This window comes from Phocoena phocoena, chromosome 19 (genome assembly GCF_963924675.1).
Source record: "Phocoena phocoena chromosome 19, mPhoPho1.1, whole genome shotgun sequence".
Lineage (NCBI taxonomy): Eukaryota > Metazoa > Chordata > Mammalia > Artiodactyla > Phocoenidae > Phocoena > Phocoena phocoena.
Genome location: NC_089237.1, coordinates 2,221,389 through 2,244,273, shown reverse-complemented (window position 1 = coordinate 2,244,273; position 22,885 = coordinate 2,221,389). Strand labels below are relative to the sequence as shown.

The window sequence follows — 22,885 nt, the reverse complement described above, 5'->3', positions numbered from 1 at the left end:
GCAGAAGTGACATTCACTGGGTGGCACTCATCAGCCGGAATAACTGAACCGAGACCTCGTTCTGTTAGGTGATTTTAGACGTAAGTAACTCAGGCGCAGTGCTCTCGCTACAGTTCCGTTGCTTACGGTAAAACTCAGAGGCGTCTCCATTATTGTGGAGACTGTGTGTAGAATCTTACTATGTAATAGCCTGATTCTTTTGACTGTTCGTGGCTAGAATGACAGACATCTATAGAGCTACAAGAATTAAGCCATACCTCCACCCCTCGTGGAAGATAGAAATTTTTTTGTCATCTTCCTTCCAAAGGGCACATTTTCTTTTATTCTAGAAATAAACTGTATTATTTGAATATCTCTCTCCTTTATAGAGTTTTAACTACATCACCGTGTAGATTTATTTAGTTACTCATCTCAGATTCACTTTGGAATGTGGTGGAATGTAAATAAGCTTTTGGGCCTTAAATTAAGGATAAGTAAACTATACATAATTCTCTTTAATAAGAAGCCAGAATTTCACTCCCTGACAGAGTTGAAGTAAGATTATGGTTAAGACAGTCTTAGAAATATTTCCTTGTAGAGCCCACGTGTGGACTATAGATATAATATAATATAAATCCTACTAGTGGACATTATATTTCAACCAGATGAGTGAAAGTTATTAACTTTGTGAAAACAAATATATTAAGGGTGTGTTTATTGCTTTCCGAAGAGCCTTAACGCACAGCAGCCACAGCAGAAGGATTTGGTGCTGAGCTCCTCTAAAGATCCAAACCCTTTAATGAAGCTATTAACTAACGTAGGTGAAGCTCAAGTTTTCGCCGTCCCGTGTAATAAGACAGCTGTGCTTTTAGGCTCTAGCAGCTGAAGTACAATAGTGTACCTCTCTCAGCCTCGGTACGAGGTACATGACCGATACCTTCCTCTGTTGCTTTGGCCACACTGCTAACAGTGCAGGTACGTTACGTGCCGTCTCAGAGGTCTGTCTTCTAACTAATCTAAATGAGCTGTTTTACACAGCCTCTGGTCGGATTCCACAGCCTGCAGCGGAGTTGCCTCCCCTCTAGGATCCAGTGGCCGAGTGCGTTCAATCTTCTGTTATCAGGGCACTTGCTTCAGGATACCTACCTTTTGGTTCTTCACCTGAGAATCTCGCTTTTCCATCTTTAGTAAAAGTTGTAACTTTTAAACTACAGTACTACACGATGAAGACAAGTAGGAAGCCTTGGAAAGAAAATCTTTACCTTTGTAGATAAATTAGTAAATAGCACATTGTATTTTCTAAGCAAGTCATTGCTAACCGGTGCCGTAAAGAGATATCTTTTAGTGTCTAATATTCATGTAAATACCCAGGGTTTCTTTTTTTTGGGGGGGTGGTGTTTGTAGCTCTGCTGACCAGTCATAATCACGTTTCCTATCTATTAAGTTCATTCAGTGACTTCACTATTATTGTGCTCTTGTAAGCATTTTTTTTTAAAAAGGGCTTTTTAAAAAGTTTTTACATACTTAGAGTGAATATATTTTGGTCATGAATTAAATTATTTTAATTTAATTAAAATTAAAATGTAGGAGTGTTCTGTTCCCATTTTTTCACAGTAAGAGAATTTTTTCTATTCAGAAGTATAATTTAACTACTACTTAGGAAAACAAGGGTAAGTGGGGTGGGAAGAAAAGGACACAGCAGGTCAAATAGGAAATTTATTGACAGTGTACAGTTCAAAATGTCTTAAATTATAATCTCAAAACGTTTTTTCTGTACCAATACAAATAAATATAAATACATATATTGGGAAAAATTAGAAAAAGCCACATCACCTGCCTTATATTTTCCACCCACAATCAAATCTTAAAAGAGAACACCCGGACTTCACAGAGTGACCGTGGTTCGTGACTAATAGTGCAAACATCTGTCTGCAGCGTTAGGAACGAGGCCTGAAAAACACAATGATGAGCGTCCTTTACATTTCTCTTTGTGAGCTCTTAATCTTTCTTCCAGCTTGTTCTCAGTAAAAGGCCGTGGGTTTTCTTTAAAGCCTTTTTTTTCCTTTAAATTGGCCCAAACTATCTAAAACCAATATTTTTATCATTAAGATGTTTTTAGAGTAATTTTATTCAACAGACATCTTAGTGATCAAGTTTCAAGCAATGGGTCTTTGGAGAGAACAATAACTATCCACTTTGGCCATGTAAGATCTTACAGTCTAGTGGGAAGAGGTTAGATACTTATGTACTTTAATATAATATGACAGATGCTTTGCTAGTGGTAGTAACACTATTTTATTGGAGCACAATTCTATTTAGGGTAAGTGTTGTCATGCTTTTATTCTGTTGGTCACACAACATTTTCTTCTAAATGTGCTCTGAATTTGAGGAAAAATCATGCTGTATTTTTATGTAACATAAATACACATTAATTTTTTTTTAATAGAAATGCTTACCCCTCGTGTATTTTTAATATTCCTAACATTGATTTTTCATTTTCTTTCCTGAAAGAACATGTTACATAAAATGAAAGAATCTATTCTCAGGTGAATAATTTTTATATCAGCTATTCTTATAAGGTAAAAGTTTACTTATTTTTCATTCATAATGTGTTATATGTAAGTAATTATGCTGCCATTTAAGAAAAATAAATATGATTATGTTATTAGTAATAAGCTTTAAGAACTGAAAACAAGACAACCCTTCATTTTGTATGAAATGGATTCTTTGTTATTTAGTGTCGATAAACAAATAATGAGTGTCTCATATTAAAAATGAAGAAAAAACCTGGCACTAGAATTGTTAGTAATTTATTTTTAGTATCTGTGGGGTTTTTACAAGAATGTTCAAGGGGGAACATTGACAGTTACTTGTGTTTTAATTCATATTCATATTTTAATCTTAAACTAGATATTCTTTAGATCTTTTTATCTCAAATCTATTTTGTGAAAATATAAAGCAATCATTTTTACTTACATTTTATTACATTTAACAAATTAAATTATTCCCAAATATTTAATACATATTTATCATTTTCCTTAGAATGTTTGAATAAATTGATTCTCTTAACACTTAGGTACGATTTTAAATTTAATGAACCAATTTTTCTCAAGTACCTAAAGCAGCTCTTGCAAATCTAATTCATCAGATAAAGCAAATTAATAATTTTAAGCACCTTAAAAATAGCATACTCAAAACTACATGATTAGAAAGCTTGCTTGCATAAATACAGCTTGCTTGCATAAATACAGAATTTATAAATAAAGCTTGCTTGCATAAATACAGAACTTATACACTTGCATAAATACAGAATTCCAAAAAAAATCAGTAATTTAAAGTAATTTTTTTTAATTGGAATATAATTGCTTTACAATGTTGTGTTTGTTTCTGCTGTACAACCATATGAATCAGCTATATGTATACATATATCCCCTCCCTCTGGGACCTCCCTCCCCCCTCCCCCCTTCCCACCCATCTAGGTCATCACAGAGCACCGAGCTGAGCCCCCTGTGCTCTACAGCAGGTTCCCACTAGCTATCTGTTTTACACATGGTAGTGTATATATGTCAATCCCCATCTCCCAATTCATCCCATGTCTACACACAGACCTTCCCAGGGTCACAACCATTGCCAATAAAAGGGCCATCTCAGGTCACCGAAGTTCACCTCTTGATAACTTGAGACTAAGAGGTGGGTGATGCTGGTGAGGTTGCCCAGGTAAAGACTGGAACTGCTCAAGGGCGTAATTACAGTAAATGCTAACATAAGCATAAAACCCGCATCTACCCTCAAAGAGTAAGCTGGCAACTGTTCAGGCGACTGCTTTTTTATGAGCTTCTAGCTGTGACTTAACAGTTTCAGGTTTTTGCAGCCCAGTGCTTTTTCCTAAGACACGGTATCACTTAAGTTTTATTGTCAGGTTGCATCTAAATTCGTGGTAATAGGATTTTCCAAGTTCTGCGTTGTAACTATAGTGTAACCTTCTTAGTTGAAGACTGGCTAAATGAATCCCTCACTTGGGTTGCAATTTTATTTCCCTTTTATTTGTAAGGCTTCTGTGTCTCATTAACCACAATACCGTAGTCATTTATTAACAGTGTGATATCACTACCGTTCTACACCACATTATCTAACTCTTATTGTAGGAAAAGATATTGAATGCTAATTCTCTTGTTTATGCATTGGCTCGTAATTTCTTTGGCCACATTATACTGTTGACATTATTAAGTAATTATTATGTAATTGATACTTGTTTTCCGTTGACTGCATCCAAACACGTCAAAAGTATGTGAAATCGAGTCTGTGACTGAATGAGATCAGAAGTGTTCTCGGTCCAGCTTTATAAATTGATAAACCCTTAATTCTAATGTCAACTATATTCCTTAATTTTTAAAGGCACTTCTGCTTTAATTTTTTTTTGTTTATAAATTTACTTATTTTGGGCTGTGTTGGGTCTCCGTTGCTGTGCACAGGCTTTCTGTAGTTGCGGCGAGCAGGGGCTACTCTTCGTGCGCGGGCTTCTCATTGCGGTGGCTTCTCTTGTTGCAGAGCACGGGTTCTAGGTGTGCGGGCTTCAGTAGTCGTGGCACGTGGGCTCAGTAGTTGTGGCTCCCAGGCTCTAGAGCGCAGGCTCAGTAGTTGTGGCGCACGGGCTTAGTTGCTCCGCGGCATGTGGGATCTTCCCAGACCAGGGCTCAAACCTGTGTCCCCTGCATTGGCAGGCAGATTCTTAACCACTGCGCCACCACGGAAGTCCCTGCTTTAATTTTTAATGAATAGACAATATACACAACATGATTCAAAATTTTAAAGTAAAGATTAAAAACTAAAAAAGTAAGTCATCCTTGCTCTTCTGCTCTTTAAGGGAAGAATAAATCTTCCTACAATCTAAAAAATGGAAGTTCTGATCTTCAAATATATGCAAGTCTAGCTTCTATTTGGCTGGTTAGAGAAATACAACTTTAAAAGGGTGGTTGTAACCACTAAGTATGCATGCTTCAGAATTTACCTTCCCCAAACCAAGGCATTAGGTAGTCCTTGAGAACTGCGACGGTGTCCAAAATCTTTAAGGTTTAAACGAAGATTGCTTTTCGTGTATCATTCGTGTGTTCACAAATATTGTATTGCCTGCCTCTTTTGAATCAGCACTTACAAACACTGGGGATACGTAGCTGAAATAAAAAATCTCTGCCCTCGCTGAACTTCCAATATAACAGAATGAGACAAACTACCAAAAACTACGTATGTATATAATGCATTAGATGCTGAGAAAAGAAGATAAGGAATGTTGGAATGGAGTGGATGTTGCAGGTGAGTGACGGTCACACCACACTGAGCCGGCAAGCTGGGGAGTGAGCAGTGTAGACAGAGGGACGGCAAGTGCCAGGGCTCCGAGGCACAGTGTGGCTTGTTTGAGAGCAACAGGACCTGTGAGGCTTGAGTGGACCGGTCAAGCCGGGGGCACTAGTAAAAGGGGGGCTCAGAGAGAGACCCTTGAGTGGACCGGTCAAGCCGGGGGCACTAGTAAAAGGGGGGCTCAGAGAGAGACCCTTGAGTGGACCGGTCAAGCCGGGGGCACTAGTAAAAGGGGGGCTCAGAGAGAGACCCCAGGGGCTGTGAGGGACATTGTGTGGACTTCGTGTGTGACCAGAAGCCATGGGAGGGTTTCGAGTAGAGGAGGGACGTCGTCTGATATATTTGAACAGGAGCAACTTAGCTGCTGTGTTGAACGTAAAAGGGATGCCGTGGTGGGGAGGGGAAGGGGGAGAAAGAAAGACCTGGTAGGAGGCAACTGCATCTGATTAGGCAAGAGGTTAAGATGAGTTGAATCAGGAAGTGGTGAGAAATGGTTGGATTCTCAACGTTTTGAAGGTAGAGCTAGGATGGCGCGGTGGGAAAGAGATTCACTGGCCCCAAGTTTTCTTCTGGAAGGGTGGAATGGTCCTCAGTTATTATCTCTTTGACCTCATCTTCTATTAACGTCAGATGGGATGAAGAGCATGAAAGTTCAGGTTTAAGGATGTGGGGGAAAGATTGGGAATAGGTTTTAAAGTTTGAGATGCTCGTTAGACGTCTGAGTGGAGAGGTCCAGTAGGTAAAGGAAATGAACATCTGAAGCAGTGTTGGTTTCGGCAGCGGCTCCTAAGCTGATAATCACAGTGGCGTAAAAAGTGCAGAATGTCTTAGCAGTAGTAAAATGGATAACGTTCAGGTACGACGCCGGAAGTCAAGGATCCCATCCAGACAAAGGCAATTCTGAGAACACGTTTGAGACCCAGTGTTCTCATGTCTGCAATGTTCTGGGCTTTCTGTCTGCAGTCCCTGAATTTATGATCAGAATAGACACACTTGGGAGTTGGCATAACCTGCTTTGTCAGATGTCCCCTCAGGAGAAAATATCCCTCTTTGAGAACACCGATATAATGCCTAGATTTGAGTTGAAAATAGATTCATTTACCCAAAGGTTTCCGTGGAAAAGTTATCTTTAACACATTTCTGTGGGTTTTGCACACACAGGTAATGTTCCACATTCTGCTCGAGGGCGGTGGGTTCCTGGTTCTGGTCCACTCGGATTGAGGTAGAAGACACATCTTTTAAATTCCGATTTTTAAAATACAGATGTTGTATCAGAGTTCGATAGAATCCGTCTGCAAACTTATTCTGAAGGTCTTTGTGTACATATTGGAAGGCTTCTCTTAGTGCTGTTTTGAGTTCATCTTGGATTATCTTTTGGTTATTTTGTGACCTATCTTCTTCTTAACACGTCAGGTTATTTTTCTGCTCCCCTTAAGCCATTTCTTAATGAGGTTCCCAACTGGGGACTGTTCGTTTGGGGGCGGGGATCACTATCTACAGGCCTTCATTATGAATATTAGAAATGTGTGTCCGAGATAAACATAACTGTCTATACAGAGACACGCGTCTGTGTATCTTTGCTTACATCTTGAAGTTCAAGGTAAGAACCTTAAAAAAGTCCTACTGGCTCTATTTGACTTACGATCATTTAAATCAACACATATACTGTTACTGCAAGATGCAAACCCCAGGATCTTGTCTTGGGCTTCCTGGATATTCTCGTGCAGCAGGAGATACAAGGCCTATCCAGCAAACTACTGAGCAAATAAAATTGAGGACTGAATTGTATTAAAAAGCCACTGCAAGTTTCTCGGTCATTTTAGTGTAATTGAAAGTCAAAAGAAATTAGAATAACAGCTTACAGTTTAAATTCAAAGCTGGAGGAGAATGAATCTCACACTGGAAATGTGGCAATGCCAGGGAGTTTTTTTATTCAAAAACGTTTTATCTCAGACTTCATAATTAAGGTCCAGTCTCCCCGCGACCACCACCGTAGAGATGGTTAGACGCCCAGTTTCCAATCCTGCCAGGTGTGAAAGCAACACAGTACAGGCTGCAAGTGCCTCGTGAAGAAACGGCAAAATGGGAAGCCTCTGGCCACCAGATGGCAGCAGAGGGCTGTGCTGCAGGGGCCCCGTCCCCATCCAGAAAGGGCTGGATGGAGGCAGCGCAAGCCGTGGCCCAAGAAGAGCCCAAGCTGGAGCCAGCAAGTCAGCCTGGGAAGCCGGAGCCTAAACTCCACGGAGCAGAAGGGTCATCCTTGTGCTAGTTCATTTGGGAAATAGGAGACAGCAAGGTTCAGAATGTCAGAACAAAGAACGTGATGAGCGAGCCAGAGAAGTCCCCGCAGGACAGCCAGAGGTTAGAAAGGACCGGAGCTGTATGCAGCAAGAGCTTGAGACTGGGTTTTAAACCATCAGTGTTAAATCTCTCCTTTGGTCCCTTTAAGGAGCCACAAAAAGTAAACCTTTCAGGGACTCTCGAAAAGACAGGCAAGGAATCCTCTGTTATCTCTCATCCCGAAAGTCGATGTTATTGGCAACCGGGATGATGGGGAGATGGATGGGCAGAGACGGGAACACAGAACCTCTAGGAAACAGGTTCTCCGGGGGCCACTGGCCATAAAGATATAATCACAGTCTGAGTTTTACTGCTCCCCCTAATAGTAAAACTAGTGATACCCACACATGTGAGAAAACTCAGTTTATCTTCTTCCCGTATAAATGAGGACTTAAGAATGTCCATGATAACGTTCAGGCGGGAGAAAGCATCAAGACGAGTCAAAAGCGTCATTTTATTGGATTCTCAAGTCTGAGAACCACGGGTGTTGACTATCGCATTTAATCCTTACATCAACCCCGAGAAAGAAGGATGTTTATTTTCGCCTTCCACTTTACTGCTGGAAACTCTGAGGCCAGAGAAGTTAAGTGATTTACCCAGTGACCCTGAGTTCCTAAGTGGCTGAGCTGGGATTTGAACCCAGGCAGTGTGACATCAGGGCTTATTTTCTCCATCCCTTCCCGCCATAAAGTGACACTTGGCCCTGTCACGGCATCTGGCGTCTGTCTTGCGATACTTGCAGAATACTGACTTCGCTAGTGGGAGCCCCACGCGTGGCAGGCAGACCTCTCAGGGGTGTTCACGCACTCCCACACACGGGGGGGGGTGCACGTTGCCGAAGGTGGCCGGTGGTGGCTGAAGTCCCACCATTTGTCTTGTCTTCCTGCCAAGTCAGCTGAAGGTAATCAGCCAGCAGTGGCCGGTTGTGAAATGAACAGTAAAACGAGAATCAGTATTAGCTACAGCGGTGATTTTCAGGCTTGAATGTATCCAAATTGCCTGCTTCCAGAAGATCCTGGTTCAAGCTAAACCAGAGGGGTCTGGACAAAAGTTGTGAAAGGCCTGGAGAAGGAAACCGTTCTCTGGAGTTTTTAGCAACTTCCCCCGGGAGGCTCCTGAAAATTAATTCTACCTGACTTAGATGCCGTTCGCTCACTTCAATAAGCCACATTTGTGAAGAATCCATAATTGGAAGATTCTTTTACCGTGGTAAAGAAGTCTTACATCACCCTGAGGTGTTTGAGTGACTGGGGTATAGTGAACAGCCCCCAGGCTGGACTGAAGTTCAGGCACAAGCTTTGTAGTGGGTCAGTCTGTCGATGATTAAATTCATTTTCTTTTGTTCTTAAATTCCTACATTGGGCCAGACACTAGCTTAGGAGCTGGGGAAACGGAGGCTAACGATACAGAGTCTTGACTTTACAGGGCTTAGAGTGTTTGGGGGGAGTTACACAGAAGTAACTGGTGTATTCCTTATCCATTTTTGCATAACAAATCATCCCCAAATGTAGCATCTTAAAACAATGTACATTAATCAACTCACAGTTTCTCTAGGTCAGAAATCTGAGCATAGCTTAGCTGTGTGCTTTTAAAATTAATGAGCAAACGGAGAAAAAAAGGGCAATTTGGAGGAAGCGGAGACTATAGAAGGAAATACCAACTACGAAAGATACAATTAATACAGCACCGTGAAAAGAAACAGGATATTATAAAAGAGTCAGAGGGTGAGACTACATCAGGAACAATCGGCTTTATCCCAGGAATTCAACTTCAGAGAATCGTGAGAATTGCTAGAAAACAGAAATCGCAAAACTGTCAATCGACGCAGATTAACGTTTGGTTTAGAAAATTCCGAAGTTTTCCAATCAGAATAAACAAGAGAGCTCCGCAGAGCTCAAAACTAACGTGCAAAATGAACCCTGCTCCTCCAGGCCAGCAACAATTAATTAGAAAATGTTAAAAAATAGATCCTATCACGTTTGTAACGGAAACTCTGTGCTACGCAGAAACGCACCTTGCAAAAGGCACGGAAGACTTTGAGGGCAAAACATGTGACTTTTCTTGAAAGACGTAAAAGTGACCCAAATACACGAGTTTCATCACGTTGCGGGGAGGGCGGGATTCACGGTGAAACAGAAGTGAATTCTCTTAAACGTCAGCTGTGAGGGCCAACAGCCGCTAGGGTGTGTGTGGGGGGGTAAGGTCACGGGGAGGACGTGACCTCTGGTTGACCCGCGAGCCGCCCCGCCCCTCCCCCACCCTAGAGGGTGCCTTCTGTCCGCGGGCCCCACCCGGCGGGACTCCCAAGGGTGCGGCCCTGCGAGCGAACAGAACGCGTGGTGAGGCCGTGAGGACGCGACTGAGACCCCTGCCCAGGCCTGGAAGACTCTGGCGGCAGAGGCCCCGCCCCTTGCCCCTTCCCCCTTCCCCGCCCCGTGCGTGCCTGCCCCGCGCTCTGGTGATTCTCGAATATTCCAGACCCTCGACCAGCAAAAGGTTACGACTCCCCCCCAGAGGCTCAGCGGCTGGCTGGCACGTTTCAGCAGTCAAGTGCTTTCGGCTGAGATTGGGCCTCTGACTCGGGGGAGGACGGATGGGCCGATCGTCTCTGGGCGTTTCCGCGAAGCCAAGACGGAGGGTGCTGAGCTGCCTCTCCCCCGGGGGCTTGGGTTTGCAGGGGAGACGGTAGGTGCCCCTGCCGGGAGCAAAGCGTCAGACCTCGGGCCCGGGACCCAGAGGGAGGAAGAAGGCTAAGGAGACGATTGAGAAAAGAGAGCTGGGAAAGGGGGCCTCCTGCACGGTTGGTGGGGCTGCAGACGGGCGCAGCCGCTGTGGACACCAGCGTGGAGGCCCTTAGAACCTCAAGACGGAGCCGCCACGTGATCGTGCAGTGCCACTCCCGGGCGTACCTCTGGAGAAGACTCTAATTCGAAAAGATGCGCGCACCCCAGTGTTCATGGCGAGCGGTCCTGTTCACAGTAGCCAAGACGTGGGAGCCGCCTAAGTGTCCACGGACAGAGGACTGGATCAAGAAGGTGTGCATACATGCGGCGGAATAGTGCTCAGCCATAAAGAAAAATGAAATATTGCCATTGGCAGCAACATGGGTGGACCTAGAGAATATATACTTAGTGCAGCAAGTCAGAGAAAGACAAATGTTATCTGATGTCACCTACATGTGGAATCTAAAAATTAACACAAATGAATCTATATACAAAACAGAAACAGACTCACAGGTGTAGAAAACAAACTTATGATTACCGAAGGGAGAAGGCGGGGGGAGAGGGATAAATTAGGAGTATGAGCTGTTGGTTGGTTTGTTTGGATGAGTGGTTTGTGGGCTCTTAGTTCCCCATCCAGGATGGAACCCAGGCCCTCGGCAGTGAAAGTGCCAAGTCCCAGCCACTGGGCTGCCAGGGAACTCCCAGCAGTACGGGTTTAACAGATACACATTGCTATTTGTAAACTAGATAAGCAACAAGAATTTACTGTAGAGCACAGGGAACTATATTCAATATCTTGTAATAACCTATAATGGAAAAGAATCAGAAAAAATATATATATATAAAATGGAATCACTTTGCTGTACATCTGAAACTGACACAATATTGTAAATCAACTATACTTCAACTAAAAAAAGAAATATAAAAAAATTAGATATCTGAGACGTGTACTGAGGGGGGCTGGGTTAACGTCACGTAGCATGGTCACGCGTAAATCCAAGTGTGGAGGATGTAAGCATTGTGACCTGTAGCAGTGCTTCACCGTCATCAATGCACAGAGGCCTGGAACAGGAAAGGTTGGCTCCTGTTATAAACGTGGAACAGAGGCCTGTGGCCTTTTTGTCACCTGTCCAAGGTACATAGCCGGCGAGCGACAGCTTGGAATGTAGGCCTCAGACTCCTGACCCTGTAACCGCTTCACTGCACCATGTTGGAGATTACAATCCTTAAAGTTACAGAAGTAGAAAAATTATCCTTTCAGTTTAGTTACTAAGAAAGTGTGTGTGTATTATGATATCATTTTAGTTGTTTTTTTCCACCCGGTAAAATAAATGTTGTCAATAATGTCTGGGGTTGGAGCTAGGTTAAATATTTGGTGTTTTCCTGTTCGTGGACTTTTACTTCAAGCAACGAGTGGGAAAACAAGAAGAGAAATGTGACTCACAGCAGGGAGGCAGTGCAATTAAAGTCAAAGAAAACATTTATTTCCATATTCTTTTTTTTTTTTTTTTGCGGTACGCGGGCCTCTCACCGCCGCGGCCTCTCCCGTTGCGGAGCACAGGCTCCGGACGCGCAGGCTCGGCGGCCATGGCTCACGGGCCCAGCCGCTCCGCGGCATGTAGGGATCTCCCCGGACCAGGGCACGAACTCGCGTCCCCTGCATTGGCAGGCGGACTCTCAACCACTGAGCCACCAGGGAAGCCCTATCTCCATATTCTTAATGAAAATGGTGATCACCTGAAGAGTCTCTGAGTGCTTCACCCTCTCTCCTTCACTTTCATGAGTGGTTATTAACTTGTGTACACATCCCAAGAAATGTATGGATTACAGTTAAAATCGTGTAAGCAGATTTTCAGGGTTGATAAACAGGGGTTATTTAAATTCTGAGAACGTCCAGCATTTGTAGCTAAAAAAAAAAATATTCTGCCCATCTAGTCTAAACTCTTAAGCTATTTAAATGAATGTTAGATACCGTTTTTTTTAGCATAATTTTCACAGTGGTAGTTAAGCGTGAGTGGGTTTGGAGTCCAGACACTGCTCTGGACTCACATATTGGCTCTGCCTCTATTTGAGCATCTGCAAATTACTTCGACTTTCAGTCTTGCATTTCGAATCTGTGAACTGTGTACAAATATAGTACCAACTTCACAGCTTTGCTTTGAGGGTAAATAAAATAATTCATTTTAAACCCTTAGCATACCTTCTAGCACATAGGAATCAGCCAGTACAAAGAACCACTTCACTGAAGTGCAGTGAAGTCTTCGGTAAAGTTTTCTCGTGTAAATGACTGTGATTTCTGCGATCCTCACTTTCTTTCTCTGTTCAACGTCCTTTCCTTTGAATCTGCTCTTTCTTGTTGTGGCTGTTGAATTTTTAATCATTCAAAGTTAACATAGACTTACTCAGAACTGGGGGTTTTGTTTCTCCCTTTTTGAATCTGATCACTTTTTTGCATATGCCAGAAAGGTAGAGTAATAAACAAATACCACGTGACACACACTTAGGGACCAATCCACAGCTGCATCCTTCCTGTGGCACAATTGGACTAGAAGAAAGACCTGGGAAGAAAACAACTCACCAAGTAAAGAATGTATTTGGCAGGCTTGTTACACGCAGACCATGGCCTGTTTTCAGAAGCCAAACTGAATGAAAACAGCTTTAAAAGAGGCAAGCATTTGTGAAAAAGTCCTTGAAGGATTCTTAACTGTTCTTCTGGACAAAAAGAAACCAGTGAATCAAAGGTGCTTCTCAGGTCCTCACTCCTATTTTCCTGACAGTAAGTCAAACTTGTTGTTTTCACCTTTTACTCTGTATAAGGTAATTAAGGCACAAAGGACACAGCCAGAGCCAAGCATCTTGACTGACATTGTTAAATTATTATATTGTTCTGATACTTCTAAATTATTCTGTATTTTATATTGTAGACCTAAGGAGTGATTTAATTTTTTAAACTCAGTAAAATCGTATTTTAGCATGATAGTAAAATGGAAGATAGACTCAGAAGTGTGTGTAAATATAATTAATATTGTTGAGTGTCAGATTGACACTTCTCAGGTTGACCGTCTGAGAATTTGCAGAGTTCAACTTCTTGGGAATGTGTGTGCGTTAGGACAAGTTGCTTCTCCCTGGGGGTTCTTTTTCATGAAGATGGGGTTTTTCCTTAGACACGTTCTCACGTTAGAATTTAGAGATGATTTGGTATTTGGTGGCTTTAGCTTTTTATCAAAAAAAAAAAAAAAAAAAAAGGAAATCCAGCAAGTTCTCTAAACGTTGTAATTTGCTTATAACATCAACATTTATTCGAATGCGTTTAAGTCACCAGAGCTGTGATACCAAATGATCATCTCCGGAATTTTAAACTGAAAACACAGAAGGATTCCCTGTTACCCATCATGATTCTACATGTATCATATACTCCAATCATACTAGCTAACCAGTGTTTCTGGTTTTCATCTGTATGTATCTGACATACTTACTTCTTAAAGGGAGACCCATGAGTTTAAAGAGGAGAAATGAGTTCTTTGGGATTCTAGGAATGACTGTAAAATGATTCAGCTTTCCTTCACTCAGTGGTTTCCTAGATGTCATCAAATAAGCACACAAGAGCGACCCTTTCGAAGTGCAGACTGCTGCTTGTGGGCAAATCTCTGACGGACAGAAAACTGGAGACGGTTTTACTTCTGTTATAACTTTTTTTAAAAAAAAACGAAGTCAAGGGCAAAGTCTGTTTTGGATTCTAAACATTACTAACATCTTATTCTCCGATTTACTTTATTTATTTATTTAAAAATTTTTACTGGAGTATAGCTGCTTTACGATGTTGTGTTAGTTATTTACTCTAGGTTGTTGTAATGTCAAGATGTGGCAGAAAACTTTACTTTTGAGACAAGACACACCATAGCCCTCATCTAGCTCATAACCAAAGCCTGGAGAGAAAGGCCCACAGGCAGGATATTTTACATTCATTAATATTTTACTCTTTAAAAACTAGTGAATGTGTGTTACTATAATGTCAAATAAGGCATTCAACGAGGGCATCCGGGAGCATGTTTTCAAACTGTTCAGAAGCTATTTTTGGTAACTGGATTTATTTTTATTTTTTTGCTCTTTTTCTTGCCTGGTTGTTGCTGTGTGATAGTTACTGTCTCTTCTCTTGATGAACAGGACAAAATGATTAACAAAGAGAGGCACGTGTGTCAACAAACTCAGGCCCTTCTGTCTAAGAATTTTCTTAAAAAATGGAGAATGAAAAAAGAGAGCTTATTGGTACGGTTCACGATATATATTTTACCATATTTAGTGAATGAGAATCCATCATTTCATAGTATGCCATTTTTATTGCTTTTTGACGTTCACGCGTTCTATGGGCTAGTTGATTTGGGGCTGTAAACATAATATTTTGCAAATGTTGCAGAGTAGGGTAATATTTATGTCAAAAGGTAAAATTAACTAATGGGCTCATATGTCAGTTCCTGAAAAACAAAGGAAGTAACATTTTATTGAATAGAGCTAGCCGTTCTCCAAATAAGTCATCCACTTGAATCTGTGGAGTGATTCAGACTTACCCCGGGCAAACTTCAGTAGTAGGAAAAAAAAGAAATTTTAAAAAGCCAGGCAAAATGAAATAGATTTTAATGGTTGAATCATAGCACTCTACTGGGGACATTTTGATAAGATTCTGTTAATTGGTAGGGCTGGGGGGAAAAAAATTACGAGCAACAGTAGAGAACTTTGGGGGGATTTGTTGTGAAGACTATACTTTTACAAACATAAGAGTGGTTTCAGGATCCAGATCACTGATTGTCAGCATCTTTGCGCGCTCTTTAGTTTCTAGTATAAGGACGTGCACATCAGCACAAAGAGGTTTGCTGTATGTTCCCATGAGGTCTATCTGGGGCCACCTTGGCCACAAAGAGGCTGTGTTCTGTTGAAAAAGAGCCAATAACATTTCTTTTTTCTATTAGAAAATTTTTTTTATTTTTAAAAATATTTTTTTAAATTTTATACTGAAGTATAGTTGACTTACAATGTTGTGTCAGTTTCAGGTGTACAGCAAAGTGATTCAGTTATACGTAGACATATATTTATTCTTTTTCAAATTCTTTTCCCATTTAGGTTGCCAGTAACATTTGGATGGGAGCTAGCAGAGTTCACGCCATCCTTAGCTCCTAAAGCAATTCACTTCTAATATTTTAGTGGCTGTGTTGATAAAGGGTACACTTACAGGGATCACCCAACGTAACCTTTAAAAAAACTTATTAATAATGTTTAAAATCTCAAAATGCAGAAATGCTAGTCCAATGAACTCACATCCTATCCTTCACCCACCTGCTAACATCCTGCCGTGTTGGCTTCCTCTCCCCATCTCCCCTCAACTCCCCTCTTAAAATATATGACACTGGACTGCTAAAGCCTTCAGCTGGCATCTACGAAAATTAAGGGCATATTCTCCTTCGTGACCGCTAGTACACTTTATAAAGTTAGCAATAATTGCATAGCATCATCGAATTCCGTGTCCAAATTCAGTTTCCTAAAATTGCCCCCAAACGTCTCTTAAAGTTGGTTTGTTCAAGCGAGGCACCAACCAGACCAAAACTGTTCTCTTGTTGAATACCCACGTTCTGTATTTACCTGATCGCTTCTGCATTCTGTGATTGAAGTCACTCCTTTCCCATCTACGTTTCTTTTTTATTTATTTTTTATTAAAGCAATTTTTTTTAATTGAGGTATAGTTGATTTACAACCACCTACATTTCTTGCAAACAGAATTTAGATCAAAAAACTGGATTTTGACTTCAGGTTAAACCCTTTGGACAAGAATATCTCCTATGGGATGCTATGTAATTATATTCCATCAATATGAGGGCATACAATCAGCAGTGGTTCTACTATTAGGGGAGCTGTATTTCTAGATTAAGATCAATAGACATTTTTGATATTATCTCAAAGTTGTATGTTTTTTGAAATGGTGTTTTCTTTAAAGGATAGATAGTAACTGGGAAAGGAAGGAAGTTGGAGGGTGAAATGACACCATGCTCGGTGACAATACTTTCTGTCTTAAAATGTGTTTGCCTGTTTCTCACTGCTCTGGACCACACGGTAACTTAGCTCATTTTTCTTCTTTCATGTGCTGGAGGAGCGGACCACAGTGCTGCTTCTGGGGCTCTCTTTGTGCTTCTTTTCGGCGCTCTTCAAAGCTACTCATTTTCATGAACAGCCTCTTCAAGTCCTGGGACGCGTGGATACGTTTAATGACTTTGATCTGGCGGTGGTGGCCTACACGGAAGCTAATGGATGAGATGGCTTTGGCTTCCTTTATGAAAGGCGAGTTGTTCAGTGACCCGCAGTTTCACTATCATGCAACGTCTTCGTGTTTAAATTGAAGTTTGTTTTGCAAATTGAGTTTATTTACCCAGCCTGTGGGTTAGTGGTTTTCGACTGGCTGCAGGATCCTCATTTCATATGCGGTGGAGGGGTTGCTGTGGACCTGCAAGTAAGGGCGCCTCTCCAAGGGAAATAGATTTAACGGGGGGCTTTTTAAAGAGCATCCACACCTCCCACCCTCTCGTCCTGGAAATCTGTGGTGTCATGAGTCATTATCATTGTGCGTATGTTGCAGGCTCCAAGAAGTAAGGTTGGAGCAGGAAAACAAGGTTGGACCCTATGCTAGATGACTGCACCCTGGCCACTTTGCCCCGTTCTTTTTTTCTTCATGGCAGCTTCTGGAACCCTGACTTACGCACGCCTCGCTTACCCACGCTGGGCACGGGCTCTCCTGCCCAGTGTGGATTCTGCCCAGACCTGGCGCTCCGTGCATCCTCCGTGTGGTCCCTGACCTCATCTCTTTTTAACTCCGGAAGCATTTACACGAGCCTCGGAGACTAGTCCTTGCTGCACGCAGCAAGCCATCTGTGCTTCCAGCCCCGAGTCTCAGGGCTCATCGGACTCTCTCCTTTTCTTATAGAAACACCCAATGCCAGCTACCAGGCCAGCCCGGCCTGGTCACAGCGCCTCTTTCACTGTCTCGGTCTGTATCCTTCTAACTCTTGCTCTTCTGACCTTGACAGGATTTGTACAACCTCTAGAGAAAAATCAGTGAAATTTGCATTGGCCTCATAAAAGTTTCACGGCCTTTTACTCTATGTTGGGAAGGCTGAGTAGTTTTGAAAGATGCAGCCGCCCTATGAAAATGAGTATCTGTTTCTTCTTCACGTAGACATCATCCTGCCTGGGACTTAAACACTGTGCTAAAAGGAATAAAAGTGTTAGGACATAAAACATGCAAAAATAAAAAAGTATTAAAAAGGAGGCCATAAATTGGACTTCGTAAATTATTAGCGGACTTATTAACCACCTGTTGGGCGGATTGCTTCTGCAGATTGTAAACTCATTCATTATAAATGTTGTGTGAGCTTAATTCTTAAGTTAGTGTCCTTGACTCCAAAAACTCTCTGTGGGCTCTAACTTTACTTCTGATTTTTGTACTCTGGTTCTTTGCATGCAGTTTATTTCTACTGGCATGCTATTTTCACATGAGAGAAATCCGTTTCTAATCTTGGCAGGGAAAAACCCCACCAAATTCTCAAGTATTTTTATTGGTTATTTAAAATACTTTTTCTTTCTAATTTTAAAATTATTTTAATTACCAAAGTAATAGCCAGCCTAAAAAAGTTAAGCGATATAAACTTGTATGAAGCAAACAATGAGAGCTTTTGCCCTCATCCTAGCCACCATTTCCCTCCCTATAAATTTGTGTTGTATCTCTTCTGGACAGTATGCACACAAGCATACACACGGTCACATATATAGACATATATTACTCTATACACATAGGCACACTAACTCAGTTTTTATTTACTTAAATGGGGATTACGATTACGCTAAAAAATATGTTGCCAGTTGGTTTTTTAAAAACAATACAGTTGGGGCTTCCCGGGTGGCACAGTGGTTGAGAGTCCGCCTGCCAATGCAGGGGACACCGGTTCGAGCCCTGGTCCGGGAAGATTCCCACATGCCGCGGAGCAACTAAGCCCGTGTGCCACAACTACTGAAGCACACGCACCTAGAGCCCGTGCTCTGCCACAGGGGAGGCCACCTCAATGAGAAGCCCACGCACCGCAAGGAGGAGCGGCCCCCGCTCGCCGCAACTAGAGAAAGCCCGCGCTTAGCAACGAAAACCCAACGCAGCCAAAAATAAATAAATAAAATGAATAAATTTATAAAAAAAAAAACAAAAAAAAACAATACAGTTGACCCTTGAACCACAGGGGGTTTAGGGGAGCCCACCCTCCAGGAAGTCGAAAATCCAAGCAATTTATAGTCGGCCCCCTGTATCTGTGTTTCCTGAGCATCTGAGGTTCCTCCACCCACCGTTCTGCCTCCTCAGATTCAACCGATTCCTGGGTAGTGTAGTAATGCAGTTACTTTTGAAAAAAATGCACATATAAGGGGACCCATGCAGCTGAAACCTCCACTGTTGAGGGTCAGTGGTGTATCATTCACATCTTCTCACGTATTCACACTGAACTTAAAGCAACAGGAAAGACTTTCAGCCCTTAACTTAGAGGCACCTCTCTGGGATAGTATATAACACCAATAATTTTATGGGAACCCTAAGCGATTGCAACTTGGTTTTGTGTCCTCTAGTAATAAGTTTATATGATTAATTATATTTTTTTACACATGGCAGGAAGAACAATCGTTGGGACTCCTGATGAAGAAACCATGGACATAGTACTCGCAAAAAACTACTCTGAAATGGTGGGAATCGTGTTTAATGATACTCGCTCATATTGGCTGAAGTTTAGCTGGGGACATAGAATCCCAGTTATGAGAGAACACTTTGAATACTCAGGTAACTACGTGAGAATTGATTCCAATCTTTTTTGCTACTTCATCGAATCCCCTATTGGGAATGACTGATAGAAAAATTAATAAAATCAAGAAAGGAAGTAATATACGTTTTGCTCCTGAACTTACTGGTAAGTTTTTGTCACAGAATGAGTCTCACTACTGTGGCAACCATTTAATAATATTCTTCTTTCTTCCAGGTTTGCAGAGTGCTTTAGAAATGCTCTAGATTGTGTAACCATGGATTTGGAGCAGACATTTAGATGTTTCACTTCAGAGCCAAAGTTAGTGTTTTAATTCCATTCATTGATTCCAGTGCATAATGATGGGGATGTCTTTCTTCGTCTTTAAAGAACATTGGTGGGCTTATGCGTGATGAAACTTTTCGTTCCTTGACAACACACTGGCAAAGAGGGTTTGTGGCTTTTCAGACCACAATTAATGCTGCAATTATAGAAGTAACTGCCTATTTTAAATCTTCTGTATCCTTTCCCTCACTTGTCGTCTCTCCCTCCTCTTCCACCCTCTACCCCTACACTCTTAGGAGATGATGCTTTGCCTCTCATTCTCAGAGGAAATAGAACCTGTAGGATGGGAACACTCCCCAACTTCCCAACACAAACCCTGACAAACTATGGCCGTACTCCTCTCTACACCCACCCTTTTCCTCAGTTCAAAGGCTGGAAACATTATCCCTTCAACACTATCAGGAAAGTTGCACAACGGATTTTCCCTTCTGTGTCATCTTTCTTCAACTTCCCCCTTTCAACTAGATACTTCTCTTCAGTATTTAAAATGATCAGTTTCTTCCCTTATTACCAAAACCTTCTCTCATCCATGTTTCCTCCTCAAGCAAATACTCTCCTTTCCTGTAACGTCTCCACTTCTTGGAAGGATTGCCTTCACTTAAGGCTCGACTCAACTCATTATAATTTCTGTTCCCACCACACCACCAAAATGAATTTTTCTGAGGCCAGTAACAACCCTCACGTCAATCAACAATTTTCCTTCCTTGTCTTACTTGATCTTTTAACTAAACATCAGCATTCACCTGGCTTTCTTTCACTTTTCTAGCCATTCCTTCTCAGTCTTCTCGCAATCTTATCCATCATTACACCCCCGCCTCTTTCAATCTGTAGTTCCACAAGGTTCTATCCAACGCATATTTCTCCACCCTATATACTTTCTCTACACAATGTCATCCATTTACATAAATTTAATTACAGTTTACATGCTGGTAACTCCAAGAACCCTGCTTCAACTTGCTGACCAGCAGAATTTTCCTGTAAAGGACCAGATAGCAAATATTCTAGGCTCTGGGGGCCAGACAGTCTCTGTTGCAAATACTCAGCTCTGCTGTTGTAATGTGAAAGCAGCCATAAACCAATGTGCGTGCCTGGTTCCAATAAAACTTTATTTGCAAACACGGGTGGCGGACGAGGTTTGTTCTACTGTAGTCCCAAGTAGCTGACTGTTTACTTTGATGCCCTATGAGCAATTCAAACTAGTATGTTCCAAACTGAATGTGGGTGCTTTTCTCTAAATGTGACTGAGTCTTTAAATTTTTTTTCTCTATCTCAGTGAATGCCAAAGCCATGCACTCAACTGGGGAATTATCAGAGATCACTTCCTCTGCTTCACCCACCACATCCCGTCTCTCATCCAGCCCTGTTAATTCTAAGCTCAAAGCTCCATACTTCTCTTCAGCTCTGCCACCAGCACTTGTCCAAGACATTAGCGTCTCTTGCCTGAACTGTGAGAGTGGTTTATTCCTCCAGCCTCATCTATCTATCTAACACATCATATTTAAAAAATTTTTTTAAACATTTAAAATTAATTTTTTATTGGAGTATAGTTACTTTACAATGTTGTGTTACTTTCTGCTATACAGCAAAGTGAATCGGTTATATGTATACATATATTCCCTCTTTTGTGGATTTCCTTCCCATTTAGGGAAGCACTGAGCACTGAGTAGAGTTCCCTGTGCTATATACAGTAGGTTCTCGTTCGTTATCTATTTTATATATAGTAGTGGATATATGTCAATCCCAAGCTCCCAATTTGTCCCACCTCTCCCTCCCCCCTTGGTAACCATAAGTTTGTCCTCTACATCTGTGACTCTATTTCTGCTTTGCAAATAAGTTCATCTGTACCATTTTTCTAGATTCCACATGTAAGCAATATTATATGATATTTGTTTTTCTCTTTCTGACTTACTTCACTGTGTATGACTATCTCTAGGTCCATCCACATCTCTGCAAATGTCACCATTTCATTCCTTTTTATGAATCTCACCATATTTTTAAAAAGCTGATAGAAATATGTAAATGCTTCTATATGAAAATGGAAAGAAACAAAATATGGTTTTCTTGTGTATTTCTTCTACAATTAACATAATGCATTTGTTTGTTAACAACCCAATTTAGGTCACAACAAATCGTTCTGTGATGGAAGAGTTGACATCAGTTATTGGAATAAATATGAGGACACCCCCTTTCATTTCTAAGGAAGAAACTACAAATGAATGGTTTATTTTTATTTGTGTAGTTTATTTCTCCCCTTTTGTATACATCATTAAACATTACAAAGGAATGAAAAAAATTTAAGATGACCGTGACGGGTCTCCCAGAGTCGGCCTTCTGGTAAGTTACCTGTGTATGACACATTAATACATGGGGAAACTCATTAGGCTATAAAGAAATGAGATGCATTCACGAGTTGTTTTTGCATGTGTTCAATTTAATGACCTCACTTGTTTACGATTTTATTTTTTTAATTAATTTAGTTATTTATTAGTTTATTTTGGCTGCACTGCGTGGCATGTGGGATCTTAGTTCCCTGACCAGGGATCGAACCCGTGCCCCCTGCGGTGGAGGCGTGGAGTCGCAACCACCGGACTGCCCCCTGTGTTAGATTTTAGCAGCAGTAGAAAATAAGTGAGGTTTGTGCTTATGCTTCCCTGAGTTGAAGAAAAAGAAATGTGATGCATGTATCAGCGGCATAAAGTTTTCCTGGTACAGAACTGTCCAAGGTAGCAGGGTTTGCACTGGCTAGAGATTTTTAAAATTCAGTTAATATTGCATTAGTTACTGGGGAGGGTGTTTGCATAAATATGCTCTTTATCCCTCTTTCTCTTCAAAGGCAGGAAATAGAGATTTTAAAAATAAGCGATATTGGGGCTTCCCTGGTGGCGCAGTGGTTGAGAGTCCGCCTGCCGATGCAGGGGACGCGGGTTCGTCCCCTGGTCCGGGAAGATCCCACGTGCCGCGGAGCGGCTGGGCCCGTGAGCCATGGCCGCTGAGCCTGCGCGTCCGGAGCCTCTGCTCCGCAACGGGAGAGGCCACAGCAGTAAGAGGCCCGCGTACCGCAAAAAAAAAAACCTCCCAGAATGTACATAAACTTCAAGAAAAGTTATCCCATCACCTAAAAGTATTCCTTCCAATGGAACAATAATTATTGCCACCATTTTCTAAATTATTTTTATTGAAGTATAGTTGATTTACAATGTTGTGCTCATTTCTGCTGTATAGCAAAGTGACTCAGTTACACACATATGTACATTATTTTTAAATGTTCTTTCCCATTATGGTTTATCCCAGGAGATTGGTTGTAGTTCCCTGTGTTATATAGTAGGACCT

General features: G+C 41.6%; 1 protein-coding gene across 1 annotated transcript; it reads left to right on the top strand.

The window, feature by feature from the left end:
* Positions 1–905: 905 nt before the first annotated feature.
* On the top strand, positions 906–21,842 carry LOC136138370 (ATP-binding cassette sub-family A member 10-like). Its single transcript, XM_065897019.1, is given in 6 exon segments — positions 906–954; positions 7,365–7,544; positions 19,087–19,259; positions 19,601–19,705; positions 21,674–21,816; positions 21,818–21,842. Coding segments are annotated over 6 exon segments (675 nt in total).
* The last annotated feature ends 1,043 nt before the right edge of the window (positions 21,843–22,885 follow it).